General features: G+C 43.1%; 1 protein-coding gene across 1 annotated transcript in view; it reads right to left on the bottom strand.

Moving 5' to 3' along the window:
- LOC126252932 (loricrin-like) overlaps nucleotides 1-13931 on the bottom strand; it is an 86011-nt gene that overhangs the window by 41860 nt on the left and 30220 nt on the right. The window contains exon 3 of the mRNA XM_049953927.1: nucleotides 4719-5444. Coding sequence (XP_049809884.1) covers nucleotides 4719-5444 — 726 coding nt within the window. The remainder of the gene's footprint in view (nucleotides 1-4718; nucleotides 5445-13931) is intronic.

Below are 13931 nucleotides of genomic sequence, written 5' to 3' on the forward strand. Positions count from 1 at the left end.
GGGACTGAGGTATGTAAGTGGTTTCATTAACATCAACAGTGGTCCAAACATCTACCAGTGCACTCTCACGGAAACTACCTGTTGTGTTATTAAGTATTACGTTAGCTCTCAGGATCTAATTTTCTTACGTCATTTCGTTCCTCGTACTTTCCCCTTCTTGTTAGCCGTTGTGTGAGAAGTTACAGGACTTGCGGGTGTGTTTGCGAGCATCGTTGGCAGGAATGCGGTATGTTGCTGGGAGATGTAGTGACTTAATACGCTTTGACGTCGTGATTGATAATGACTTGAAACACTATTTTAGAATGTATAAAGACTGGTTCAAGACTTGAAATAAAAAAGCTCTAGGTGCGATAATAATACGGAATTTTGAATTTTTTGTGTAATACGATATACATGCCAAGCCCAATAACGCATAAAAGGCTCAAAGTGGCACGAATGAAAATGTTGTACCAAATGCAATAGACAGATGGCATGTGGTTAAGCAGCCACTGCTGTTAAAGTATGTAAGGCTTCATGTTCCTTGCCGGCCGCGGTGGTCTAGCGGCTCTAGGCGCTCAGTCCGGAACCGCGTGACTGCTACGGTCGCAGGTTCGAATCCTGCCTCGGGCATGGATGTGTGTGATGTCCTTAGGTTAGTTAGGTTTAAGTAGTTCTAAGTTCTAGGGGACTGATGACCACAGATGTTAAGTCCCATAGTGCTCAGAGCCATTTTTTCATGTTCCTTGCGATTACTCCTCAGTGTTAAACTGGCGGAGGCAGCAGATGTTTGTAACAGTTTGAGTGAAAAGAAGCGGCGAATTAAAGGAGAAGGTTGTCTGGCAACAATGAGGAGAAAACTGAAAACTGGAAGAAATGAATACATAAGTTCAAATAATAAAGGTATTCTTGCGAAAGTTCATCCAGCACAGGACGTGAGTCTCATTACTGATCGCTAACCTATACCATAATTGGACAGACTGTTTATTTTTGAGTTACCAAATGTATTGTTCCAGAAGATTTCGAGGGTGTGATACAGAAATCAAGATAAATAAAGCCATTTAGCGTCAGTACCATGAATGCATCCGACTTCTTAGATATCAAGTAAGCAGCAGATTGTAATATAAGCAAAGCAAATCTAAACATATCCAATGTACAGTGACTAAGGTTAGATAGACACAGGCCTCGTGTAGTTAACAGCAGGAGAAGCTCAAATGAAATTGATGCCTGGGAAGGTATCCCTATTTTGAGAAAAGTGGTCGAGTATAGGACATCAGGAAAATTCAGCTACCTGCCCTGGATGTCTGTGAAGGAAAGGAAGAGAGATTTGATGGAAATCTTGCAGTACCTCACAAATAATGACTACATGGAGTTTTACGAAAGTAGAATAATGGTTTACTATCTTTTAGCTGAAGTATGGCATTTACAGCTTTTCATTGCATTTCCACGTCCAGTAAATTTTTCGTACTATTACAACACAACATTGTCATTCGCTTTTCTCATGATGACAGAGTGAAACTTTTCGACATGACACAAATTTGGTTGTGGTATCAGTGTGCCTTTTTTATTTTTGTTGTATTGGTACATGATGGGGAATAACATAAATCAATTGTTCTATTCGAACGCGCTGTATTTATATTGTTGAGGGTGATCTGCGTGGAGGACGTTGAGCCAAAGACGGCAACCACAGATGACAAGATCAATAAAGCACACAGTCTGGTACTAGACGATTGGCGGTAGAAATGGATGACATACTAGCTGACAGCACAGTCGTATCAGGGTACAGACAATGATGGATTGTACATGAATTTCTCAGCAATTTAAACCCTTTAATAAGGATTCAATTAACGTAGCCCTAGGACACTAAATGCGGAAAATGTTACATTGTTACTACAACACTGTAAATTTTACTACTTCGGTTTTTTGACAGTATTTCAAGTACATCACTTTAAGCCAAGAGCGGAACAAAATTCAAGGCAGCGAAGACCGTAATGAAATGCAAAAAGACCTGCAGAGAATCGACGATAAGTGCAGGGACAGACAGTTGACGGTGATAATAAATAAATGTAACGTATTTCGCAAAATTTGGCCAAGATATCCATTACACTTCAAATAAGCTATTGGCGATTATTCACTGGAAACAAAATAGCTAGTACTACCGATCTAATATGCTCAGCTCTTCTTGGCACATCAAACTAGTTGTAGGAAAAACAGATGCAAGGCTAAGATACTATGGAAGGCTGTTAAGGAAATGCAGTTGATCCACAAGAAAGACCACATAACGTAGTTGTAGGCTATGCTCTAAGACTCATAAGGAAATTCAGTTCATCCATGAAAGAAATGGTTTACAAAATCCTTATTATAGTGATTCTTGAGTAAGGATCATTATTCCTGAACCTGCGTCAGTCTGTATTAATAGAATAAAATTGGTTATCGAAAGAGTTTAATTGAGATTCTCAACCAATACCAGTGGCAGATGGTACAAGATGGGCGCGAATCTCGCAGAATTTTACCGTTGAAGGTCTAAGTTCGTACGTCCAAAGAATAGTTGAGCAACATGCTACTTCCCGTCACATATGACTCGTAAAAAGACCACAACGACAGACTCAGGGAATTTAGAGCTCATACGGAGGCTTACCGCTGCGCCATTCGCAACTGGAAAACAGATCGTGGGGGAAATGTAGTGGTATCACAAGTGTCATCAAACGTACACCATAAGGTGCAATAACTTGTGCAGAGTAAATGCAGATGTAAATGTGGAAAGAAAGAAAAGGGCAAAGTCGATATTAATGTTCCGAAAAGTTATGACCCGTATTTCCTGTAAATTAGAAAGATTCTTCAAACTGATTGTCTCCCAAAAGCAGCTACAGAAAGCACCAAAATTTCCTGTACCAATAGATTAAATTGGAAGACTTCAGGTACACGTTGAATGATGATGCTGGAAACTGTGATTTTTCCAGTTAAGATTGTCTCTGTTGATTCTCGGACTGCAGGTGTGCTCAGTGTTGTCAAGCCCTTGAAGGAAGCACTCGAATAACGAATTCACGGTATCCAGATGATGATGGCTGCAGTATGCTAATATTGATACACCTGACTGTCTGCACATGAAGTGCACATGGGCCCTGAAGATTGCGTACTGAAATGCCGAAACTGGTTGTCTAAATAATAAAAAAAAACATAACTTACAAAAACGTACGGCTTCTTGGTGAATTTTATTCGTAACAATTAAGATTGTGTTTGCACCGGCCTTGTGTTAATGGTTAATGAACAGCAAAACAAGAGTTGAACACGGGTAACGAAATGTAGACAAATTAAATCAAGAAATAGTGTTAAAATTACATTAGTAAACTGGGTGGTAAAGTAACTGCCAATGGCCGAGGTACAGAGGATGTAAGGCGCAGATTGGGAATGGCAAGCAGAGCATTTCCGGAAAAGAGAAATTCGTTAACATTCAACATAAATTAAGTGCAAATACTTCCTGAAGTATTTTCTTTGCACGGAAGTGAAACTTGAACAATAAGCAGTTTATCGTCGCTAAAGGTTAAAAAGTGACGCCATTGGATAAATGAATGAATGGAAATGAGGGATTTAGAGTGATGAATCACGTCATATTCCTTGGAAATCCGATTCAAGGGTTTGAGTATGCCGCGTGCTTGGCGAACTTTACCTGCCATCATGTTTAGTGCCAAATGTGAAATATGGGTGAGATAGCGTTACGATATGAGTGTGTTTTTCGTGGTTAGGGTGTGTTCCGCTTATTGCGCTTAAGGGAACTATAAAAGCGGAAAGCTATGAACGTAGGGAGGATACCTCCGTCTCAGTGCCTGTATCCACTATACCAAGGACCAATTACAAGAATGTAACCAGCAATAAATAAACTAAAAACAGTATTTTCATCCTTGATTTATTCCAGAGACATCCAATTTCGGTATTCCATTATGCCATCATCAGGTTCTCTATAGTAACATAGTGGCTGAGCTTGTATTACCAGACGAAATATCATCCAAAAGCGAACCATTATCCGTGCCAGCTTATCTAAAAAGCTATACACTCGTAAGAAATCCGAGCGCTCAGGTTGTTTACGAGTGTACAGTCGTGTTACACAATATGGCGCGGATACTGTTTCGCTTCTGCACGATATTTTGTCTGGTAATACAAGCTCAGCTACTGGATACAAGCAAGGTGCCCCCCCCCCCCCCCCCCGAAGATAACTCCGGTGATAAAATGTTGCTCCCTAGGAAATGCTTGCAGTTATCCTAACGGGAGAACCTTCCACCACCAGGACACAACAACAACAGCAATAGGTCAGCCATTATGTACCATAGAGGGCCTTATGGTGGTACAATGGAATGCTGAAACCGGATGCATCTGGAGTAAATCAGAGATGAAAATACTGCTATTGGTTTACTTATTGCTATTTATATCTGTGTTGGTTGTCGTAACTCATGGTAAGGATGAATGAAGTTACAGCTGTTGTGAGGCAGCAGGTCTAAAGGGTGGGGAAGGGCCTTACGGCTATCTTCTCAACCGAACCAGTTCATGCATCCAGCCCAGATGGGGTGGACTCACACCGCTAAGTTCTTCGTAAATCTTAATCTATTTTGTAATCACTGAAACAAAGTCAGTGAAATTTCATTTCATTTCCTCGTCCCTTTCTCGGCATTTAACTTTGTTTGTCGTATAGTGTATATGGCTTAAAGTTAAGACTTTGATTAATACAAATTGCTGCGCCGTAAACTTACGTTGAAAATATCATCGAACAGTGTCCTTCCAGGCTGCTGGTGGACTACCTTGCCGCCGCCTCCACCACCAGCAGCGCCAACACCGTAACCGCCAGCACCACCACTGCTGCTGCTGCTACTGCTGCTGCTACTACTGCTACTGCTGCTGCTGTAGCCGCCCCCGCCACTAACACCCCCGAGGCCGGCACCGGCAGCGGGGCCTCCGCCGCCCACGCCCGCTCCTGCGTGGAGCCCGCCGCCTGCCTTGTAAACGACGCCCCCGCCACCGCCCGCGGAAGCTCCGCCAGCTCCTCCAGCCGCGGCGCTGGGTCCGCCGCCGCCCACAGTCGCCCCGGAGTAGAGGCCGCCCCCGGCCCTGTAGCCCAGGCCGTCAGCAGCGGCGCCTCCCCCTAGCCCGGCCGCCGCGCTGGGTCCTCCGCCGCCCACCGTGGCGCCGGAGTACAGCGCTCCTCCTGACCTGTAGCTGCCGCCTCCGTTCGAGGCGCCGCCACCGAGTCCAGCGGCAGCGCTCGGTCCACCGCCGCCCACTGTCGCCCCTGCGTGCAGCCCACCACCTGCCGCTTGTGACGACCCGGAGGACGCACCGCCTCCCAGGCCGGCGGAGGCGCTCGGCCCGCCGGGAGTTCCAGCCCCCGCGTGGAGGCCTCCGGGTCCGATGCCGGCGCCTGCTGTGAAGCCACCGAAGGAAGCCGACACTCCACCAGCCCCCAGCGAGACAGATGGGCCCTGTGTTGCAACACAGTGACTGGTTTAACTTACGACAGAGGGAAGAGGAAGAGAGAGAGAGAGAGAGAGAGAGAGAGAAGAGGAGAGAGCGAGAGAGAGAGAGACACTGTCACCTATCTTCCCAAGAGAATGTGTGATGTAAAAACATGTGTGTGTTTGGAATATTTTGTAACCTGTAAAGTGTGTGTTTGTGTGTGTGTGTGTGTGTGTGTGTGTGTGTGTGTGTGTGTGTGGTGTGTACTGTATGAAATGTAGATTATTTTCATAGGTAGTGATAAAATAAGCCAGTATGTTATCCGCAAGAGAACATACACTGACGGAAAAAGAAATCGCGACGCCAAGAAGGGGTTCGCGATCTAAACTAAATTGGTAGACGTGTTCTTACATCTTAAAAATGATTTCACGTACGAGTGGAGCTAGTAGCGCCACTATGAGGACGAAACTCAGGTTTGACTTAAGTACACGTTGTCACAGGCGCGAACGGAACTTACCTTTGCGACTGGACGTGGTAAGTTGATGCGGATCAAAAATGCCTTTAAGACGACAAAGACTCCATTATTAGCAGCTCTCTGAGTCTGAACGAGATTCTGTAACACGGCTACCAGAAGCTCGACATTCCAATTACGATATTTTAGAAAGATTTGGCAGGAATGTGGGCACTGTACGTAATGGTTGGTAGCGGTAGTCACGCGAATGTACGGTCGCAAGAAGACCGGGCTCCGGATGCTCACTTGGCACTACCGAGAGGGAAGACTGTCGTGTTCCGCGTGTGGCTCTGTCGCATCGTAGAGCATTTTTATTTATTTATTTATTTGAGTAATTAGTTTTCTGACTAGTTTGATGGGGCTCGCCAAGAATTCCTTTCCTCCACCAACCCCTTCATCTCTGAGCAGCACTTGCAACCTACGTCCTCTATTATTTCCTGGTTTTATTCCAGTCTCTGTCTTCCTCTACAGATTTTGCCCTCTGCAGCTCCCTGTAATACCATGGAAGTCATTCCTTCATATCTTAACAGATGTCCTGTCATCCTGTCCCTTCTCCTTGTCAGACTTTTCCACATATTCCTTTCCTCTCCGATTCTGCGCAGAATCTTCTCATTCCTTACCTTTTCACTCCACCTAATTTTCAACATTCGTCTGTAGCACCACATCTCAAATGCTTAGATTCTCTTCTGTTTAGTTTTACTACTATATAATGCTATGCTCCAAACGTACATTCCCAGAACTTTCTTAATCAAATTAAGTCCTATGTTAGATACCAGTAGAGTTCTTTTGGCCAGGAATGGACTTTTTGCCAGTTCTAGTTTGCATTTTGATGTCCTGTCATTGGTTATTTTGCTGCCTAGCTAGCAGAATTCCTTAACTTCATGTACTTCGTGACCATCAATCCATTGCGCTCATTCCTGCTACTTCTCATTACTTTCGTCTTTCTTCGATTTACTCTCAATCCATATTTGTACTCATTAGACTGTTCATTCCATTCAGGAGATCCCGTAAGTCTTCTTCACTTTCACTCAGAATAGCAATGTCATAAGCGAATCGTATCATTCGCCTTAAATTTTGATTCTACTCCTGAACCTTTCTTTTATTTCCATCATTGACTGTTACATGCACAGATTAAACAATACGGGCGAAAGACTAAATCCCGCCTTATACACTATTTAATCCGAGCACTTCGTTCTTGGTTGTCCACTCTTACTATTCCTACATCTACATCTACATGACTACTCTGCAATTCACATTTAAGTGCTTGGCAGAGGGTTCGTCGAACCACAATCATACTATCTCTCTACCATTCCACTCCCGAACAGCGCGCGGGAAAAACGAACACCTAAACCTTTCTGTTCAAGCTCTGATTTCTCTTATTTTATTTTGATGATCATTCCTACCTATGTAGGTTGGGCTCAACAAAATATTTTCGCATTCGGAAGAGAAAGTTGGTGACTGAAATTTCGTAAACAGAGCCCGCCGCGACGAAAAACGTCTTTGCTGTAATGCCTTCCATCCCAATTCGCGTATCATATCTGCCACACTCTCTCCCCTACTACGTGATAATACAAAACGAGCTGCCCTTTTTTGCACCCTTTCGATGTCCTCCGTCAATCCCACCTGGTAAGGATCCCACACCGCGCAGCAATATTCTAACAGGTCGGCCGCGGTGGTCTCGCGGTTCTAGGCGCGCAGTCCGGAACCGCGCGACTGCTACGGTCGCAAGTTCGAATCCTGCCTCGGGCATGGGTGTGTGTGATGTCCTTAGGTTAGTAAGGTTTAAGTAGTTCTAAGTTCTAGGGGACTTATGACCTAAGATGTTGAGTCCCATAGTGCTCAGAGCCAATATTCTAACAGAGGACGAACGAGTGTAGTGTAAGCTGTCTCTTTAGTGGACTTGTTGCATCTTCTAAGTGTCCTGCCAATGAAACGCAACCTTTGGCTCACCTTCCCCACAATATTATCTATGTGGTCTTTCCAACTGAAGTTGTTCGTAATTTTAACACCCGGGTACTTAGTTGAATTGACAGCCTTGAGAATTGTACTATTTATCAAGTAATCGAATTCCAACGGATTTCTTTTGGAACTCATGTGGATCACCTCACACTTTTCGTTATTTAGCGTCAACTGTCACCTGCCACACCATACAGCAATCTTTTCTAAATCGCTTTGCAACTGATACTGGTCTTCGGATGACACACTCTTTACCCAATCTTTCCATTCATAGCGAATGTCTTCTTGGTTCTTGCACATATTGTATATTACCCGTCTCTCCCTGTAGCTTATCCCTATTGTAATCAGAATTTCGTACAACTTGTACCTTTTTACATTGTCGAACGCTTCTTCCATGTCGACAAATCCTATGAACGTGTCTTGATTTTTCCTTAATCCTGCGTCCATTATCGACTGCAATGTCAGACTTGCCTCTTTGGTGCCTTTACCTTTCCCAAAGACTAAGTGATAGTCACATAACACATCCTCAATTTTCTTTCTCATTCTTCCGTATATTATTCTCGTTAGCAACTTGGCTGCATGAGCTGTTAAGCTGATTGTGCGATATTTGTCGCACTTGTTAGATCGTACGTCGCGAGACACATACATTCTACACACCAAAGTGAATAGTCGTTTTGTTGCCACTTCCTCCTCATCGTTTTATAAATTCTGATGGAGTGTTATCCATCCCTTCTGCCATATTTGACATTAAGTGGCTGGCTCTGAGCACTATGGGACGTAACATCCCCTAGAACCTAGAACTACTTAAACCTAACTAACCTAAGGATATCACACAACACCCAGTCATCACGAGGCAGAGAAAATACCTGACCCCGCCGGGAATCGAACCCGGGAACCCGGGCGCGGGAAGCGAGAACGCTACCGCACGACTGACATTAAGTCCCCCAAAGCTCTTTTAAATACGGATTCTAACACTGGATCCCCCGTCTCTTCTAAATCGACTCCTGTTTCATCTTCTATCACATCATACAAATCCTTCCCCATGATAGAGACCTTCAGTTTACTCTTTCCATATATCTGCTCTCTCTTCTACGTTAACAGTGGAATTCCCGTTGCACTCTTAACGATACCACCCTTGCTTCTAATGTCACCGAAGGTTGATTCGACTTTCCTGTATGCTGAGTCAATCGTTCAGACATTCATTTATTTTTCGATTTGTTCACACTCTTCCTGCGCCCGTTTCGTCTTAGCTTCTCTACATTTCCTGTTTATTTCGTTTCTTAGCTTGTTATTCTGTATTACTGAATTACCCTGAACGTTTTTGTCCTTCTTTCATCGATCAGTTGAAGTATTTCTTCTGTTACCCCTGGTTTCTTGGCAGACAGCATATTTGTACCTATGTTTTACTTTCCAACTTCTGTGATTACCCTATTTAGAGACGTCTACTCCTCTTCAAATGAACTGCCACTGAACTATTCATTAGCGCACTATCTATAGCTTTAGAGAACTTCAAGCTTATCTCGTCGTTCCTTAGTACTTCCGTATCCCACCTCCTTGCGTATTGATTCTTCCTAATTTCTTAAAATTCAACCTACTCGTCATCGCTACTACAGTGCGATCTATGTCTATGTCTGCTTCTGGGTACACCTTACAGTCCAGTATCTGATTTTGGAATGTCTGTCTGACCATGATGTAATGTAATCTTCCCCTATCACCCTGCATTTTCCAAGTATACCTCCTCCTCTTGAGATTACTGAACAGAGTATTCGCTGTTACCAGCTGAAATTTATTACAGAACTCATCTTTCTCCTCTTTCATTCCTTAGCTGCAGCCCATACTTTCCTGTAACCGTTTCTTCTACTCCTTCCAATACAACACTATTCCAGTCTCTCCGTTAGGTTTTCCTCTGCCTTTACGTACTGTATTACCATTTCCCTATCCTGTACTTTCTCTATCTCTTCACTTCAGCTTGCGACGTCGCATCTATACCTGAACTGTCGTTGTTGGTGTTGGTTTGCTGTCGACTCTAATGAGAACAACCCTACCACTAAATTGTTCGCTATAACACACTCTTTGCCCAGTCTTTCCATTCATAGCGAATCCTACTGCCGTTATACCATTTTCTACTGCTGTTTATGTTACCCTATAGTCATCTGACTAGAAATCCTTGTCTTCTTTCCATTTCACTTTACTCACCACTATTATACCTAGTTCGAGCCTTTGTACTTCCCTTTCCAGATTTTCTAGCTTCTCTACCACATTCAAGCTTCTGGAATTCCATGCACTGACTCGTGTAACGTTATTTTTTCATTGGTTGTTCAATCTTTCTCTCATGGTCACTTTCCCCCTTGGCAGTTCCCTTTCGGAGATACGAATGAGGAGATATTCCGGAATCTTTTGCCAATGGAGAGATCATCATGACACTTTTCCACTTACAGGCAACATGTCCTGTGGATAGACGTTATGTGTCTTTAATGCAGTGGTTTCCATTGTCTTCTGTATCCTAACGCCGTTGATCATTGCTGATTTTTCCGTATTTAGGTTCAGTCTTCCACCCAAAGAAGCAGAGAGTGTCCTGAAGCTCTGTCCACTCCTGCGCTCTCTTTGACAAAGCTGTTGGCAGTATGAGGGTGACTTTTTATGCCGGAAGTCTTCGACCGCCAGTGCTGATTATTAATCAACATTATTTAAGCGGTGGCGGGTATCGAACCCGGTGCCGAGGATGGTTTGATTACTCTTCGAAGACACTACCTATAGAATACGGGTGAACAGCATACGTGCATATGTGGCAGTAATTTCAGCGGCAGTTATCACCCAGTGACCCAAGGCACTGTTACAAATCTTTTACTTCAAGGATAGCTCCGAGCCAGACGCCGTGTTTCGTGCATTCCACGGAACTTAAACCACCGCCATTTGCGACTTCCGTGGTGTCAAGTGAGAGCTCATTGGACGGCAGGTCGAAAGTCTGTTGTATTGTCTGAATAAAGCTGGTTCTGCCGCGGCGTCAGTGATGGCCATATGTTGGTTAGAGGAAGGCCAGTTAAGGTCCTGCAATCAGCCTGCCTGCAAGATAGACACAGTGCACATACAGATGGAGTTAAGGTTTCGAGTCTGATTTCGTATGACAGCAGAACCACTCTCTTGGTTACGCCACGCAAATTTGTACGTCAAGCTGGTGGTTGGACGTGTTCTGCTACCATAAAAAAAAAGTTCAAATGTGTGTGGAATCTTATGAGACTTAACTGCTAAGGTCATCAGTTCCTAAGCTTACACACTACTTAAGCTAAATTATCCTAAGGACAAACACACACCTATGCCCGAGGGAGGACTCGAACCTCCGCCGGGATGAGCCGCACAGTCTATGACTGCAGCGCCCAAGACCGCTTGGCTAATCCCGCGCGGCTGCCATTCACAAACAGAACTCCAAGGGTTGTTTCCAACAGTATAACGCTCGTCTATATACCGCTGTTGTAAACCAATATGCTCTACAGGGTGCTGACATATTGTCTTGGCCTGCCCGATCACCGAATCTGACTCCAATCAAGCTCATGTGGGACATCATCGGACGAGAACTCGACGGTCATCCACAACCAGCATTAACCGTCCCTATACTGACGGATCAGGTCCAAAGTCATGGAACTCCATCCCGCAAACTGACATCCAGCATACGTATAACTCAATGCATGCACGTTTGCTTGCTTCCATTCAACATTCTGGCAGCTACAACGGTTACTATTGTACTATAATTTCACATTTGCAATGGCTTATCTCTCACTTTAACCTGAGATCTTACAAAATTAATCACCTAAAATAGGTTACTTAGACAAACACATTCCCGAAATTTCATTACTCTACATCGATTATGGTTTTGTTTGCGACTTTTTTCCGTCAATGCAGTAAGTGAAGTGACCTGACGGTAAAAGGTATGGAAAATAGTAAAACAATACATTTGCATTAATTCAGATCAACATAAAGAAAAATGGACATACATATCGATATACAGTGTAAAAATCAGATAATTTTTGATATGTTTAGCTTTCCATGTACAGCGTCCAGAGGGCGATGTGGTCGTTAGAGACGGAGCGTATGTTAGGATTGTGAAGAGGAATGTCCCTAAGGAAAACTGAATCTGATCAGGAGGGAATTTGAACTGTCGTCCTCCCAGACGCGAATCCTGAATGATAATACTCACGGCAGAACCGCACTATGGATCGAATGGTAAACGCTAGTAGATTCATACTTCGGGCAGTTCTTCAGAATCGAATGAACAACACGAACGAAATTTTACGCTTTGCTATGTCTATGCGGCCGAGTATCCGCTCTTTCCTGCAATCCTCTTCTACCCGCCGATTCCACACACGTATAGCTTAGTAGATGCTATCCCGATTACCCATCGTGTAACGAATCTGCACCTATTGAGCTTGGCGCAATACCGGTCTCTCCTATCACACGAGATATTTAAGGGATTATCATCTCTGTATGTAAAGGGCAATGTCCTGACTGACTGCCTCATCATCGCCCAGCCCAAACCTCTAAGCACAGAAACTTGAAATTTGGGAAAGATATGGATCGTATAATGTAAGCGTCGTTTGAGAAGGGATTGTGCAAAACTTAAGCCCTAAGGAAGTTAAATAGAGGATGATTATTTTTTTGAAAAATACTGCATTAAGGCAATCTTGAAGTTAAGAACTACTAAAATCGGTATATGGTTTCTCGGTCAGAAATAAAAAAAATACTTATTCCAACAATTTTGGAAATTTAACCCTGTGGGAGTTAAATAATGAGTGAAAGCTTTTTTCGAAAGTATTTCAGTATTAAAGAACTACTAAAGTTTTTTGAAAGCAACATCTGTGAACATCGGTATTTACCAATAAAAAAAATACGTGTTTCAGGTGAAATAGGGAGTAAAATGTTTGTGAAAATATTTCACTGCGAAAGCATTTTTGAAGCTAAATCTTTCAACATTAGTGTTTGGCTTCTCGGTTAAAGATGAAAAAACACGTGTGTCACTGTTTTTGGAAATTCATCCCCTAAGGGATCCACTAAGGGATTCATCATCGCCCAGCCCAAACTGCTAAGGATAGAAACTCGAAGTTTGGAGAGGGTGTGGATCTTATACCGTAGGCAGCGTTTAAGAAGGGATTGTCCGAAATTCCGCTCCCAAGAGAGTGAAATAGGCTTTTTGAAAGTATGTTGCTATTAAGGGAATTTTGAACCTAGAACTACGAAAACTGGTGTTTCGTTTCTCAGTCAGAGACTAAAAAAAAATACTTGTTTCACGTTTTTTGGGAATTCAGCCACTAAGGGAGTAAAATAGTGAGTGAAAGCTTTTTGTAAATAAATGATTGCTAAAGAACTCCTAAAGGATTTTTAAGGCTACATCTATGACGACTAGTATTTGACTTGTCGGTCATAAATAAAAAAATTACACGTTTGTGTTTCTGGAAATTAAACTCGTAAGGGAGTGCAATAGGGGATGAAAATTTTTAAGAAACTATCGTTACGTTAAAAAATTTTAAAGCTAAACTTATGAAAATTTGTATTTCACTTTTCTGTTAGATATAATGAAATATTTGTTAGGGGATGGAACTTGCTATGGAAATATCTCCAGAAGAACGCAAAAGCTATGATAAACAAAAACCTTAGACTCCAGATAACAGAATCGCTTTTTGGTCAGAAGTACATTCGGGGAAGACCACGCTTATACGGCCTTAATCGACGTGAAAAGCTTGGAAGGTGTCGCAATTTGTGAACAACATAAAAATTCGATTAAATGAAAAATAAAAGAACTCTGCTGTCCGTGCAGTCTACGAGAGCGAAGCAGCGGGCGCCTAAGCTAGTCCCTCTACAATTTTAGTCACTTAATGCTTGTATCCTGTTTAGCACAGTATCCGAGACTGAATTAACTCGGGAGGTTTTTCCCTGGTACAGTATGTAGTGTATTTTCTATGAGAAACTGAGTAAACTAGACATGTTGATGTTTCAGAATGTTCTGTAAGCGGAGTCCAGAAAAAAGAATAAATGTACTGAGAGGAGAAAGGCCTTG

Source organism: Schistocerca nitens, chromosome 4 (genome assembly GCF_023898315.1).
Source record: "Schistocerca nitens isolate TAMUIC-IGC-003100 chromosome 4, iqSchNite1.1, whole genome shotgun sequence".
Taxonomy (NCBI): domain Eukaryota; kingdom Metazoa; phylum Arthropoda; class Insecta; order Orthoptera; family Acrididae; genus Schistocerca; species Schistocerca nitens.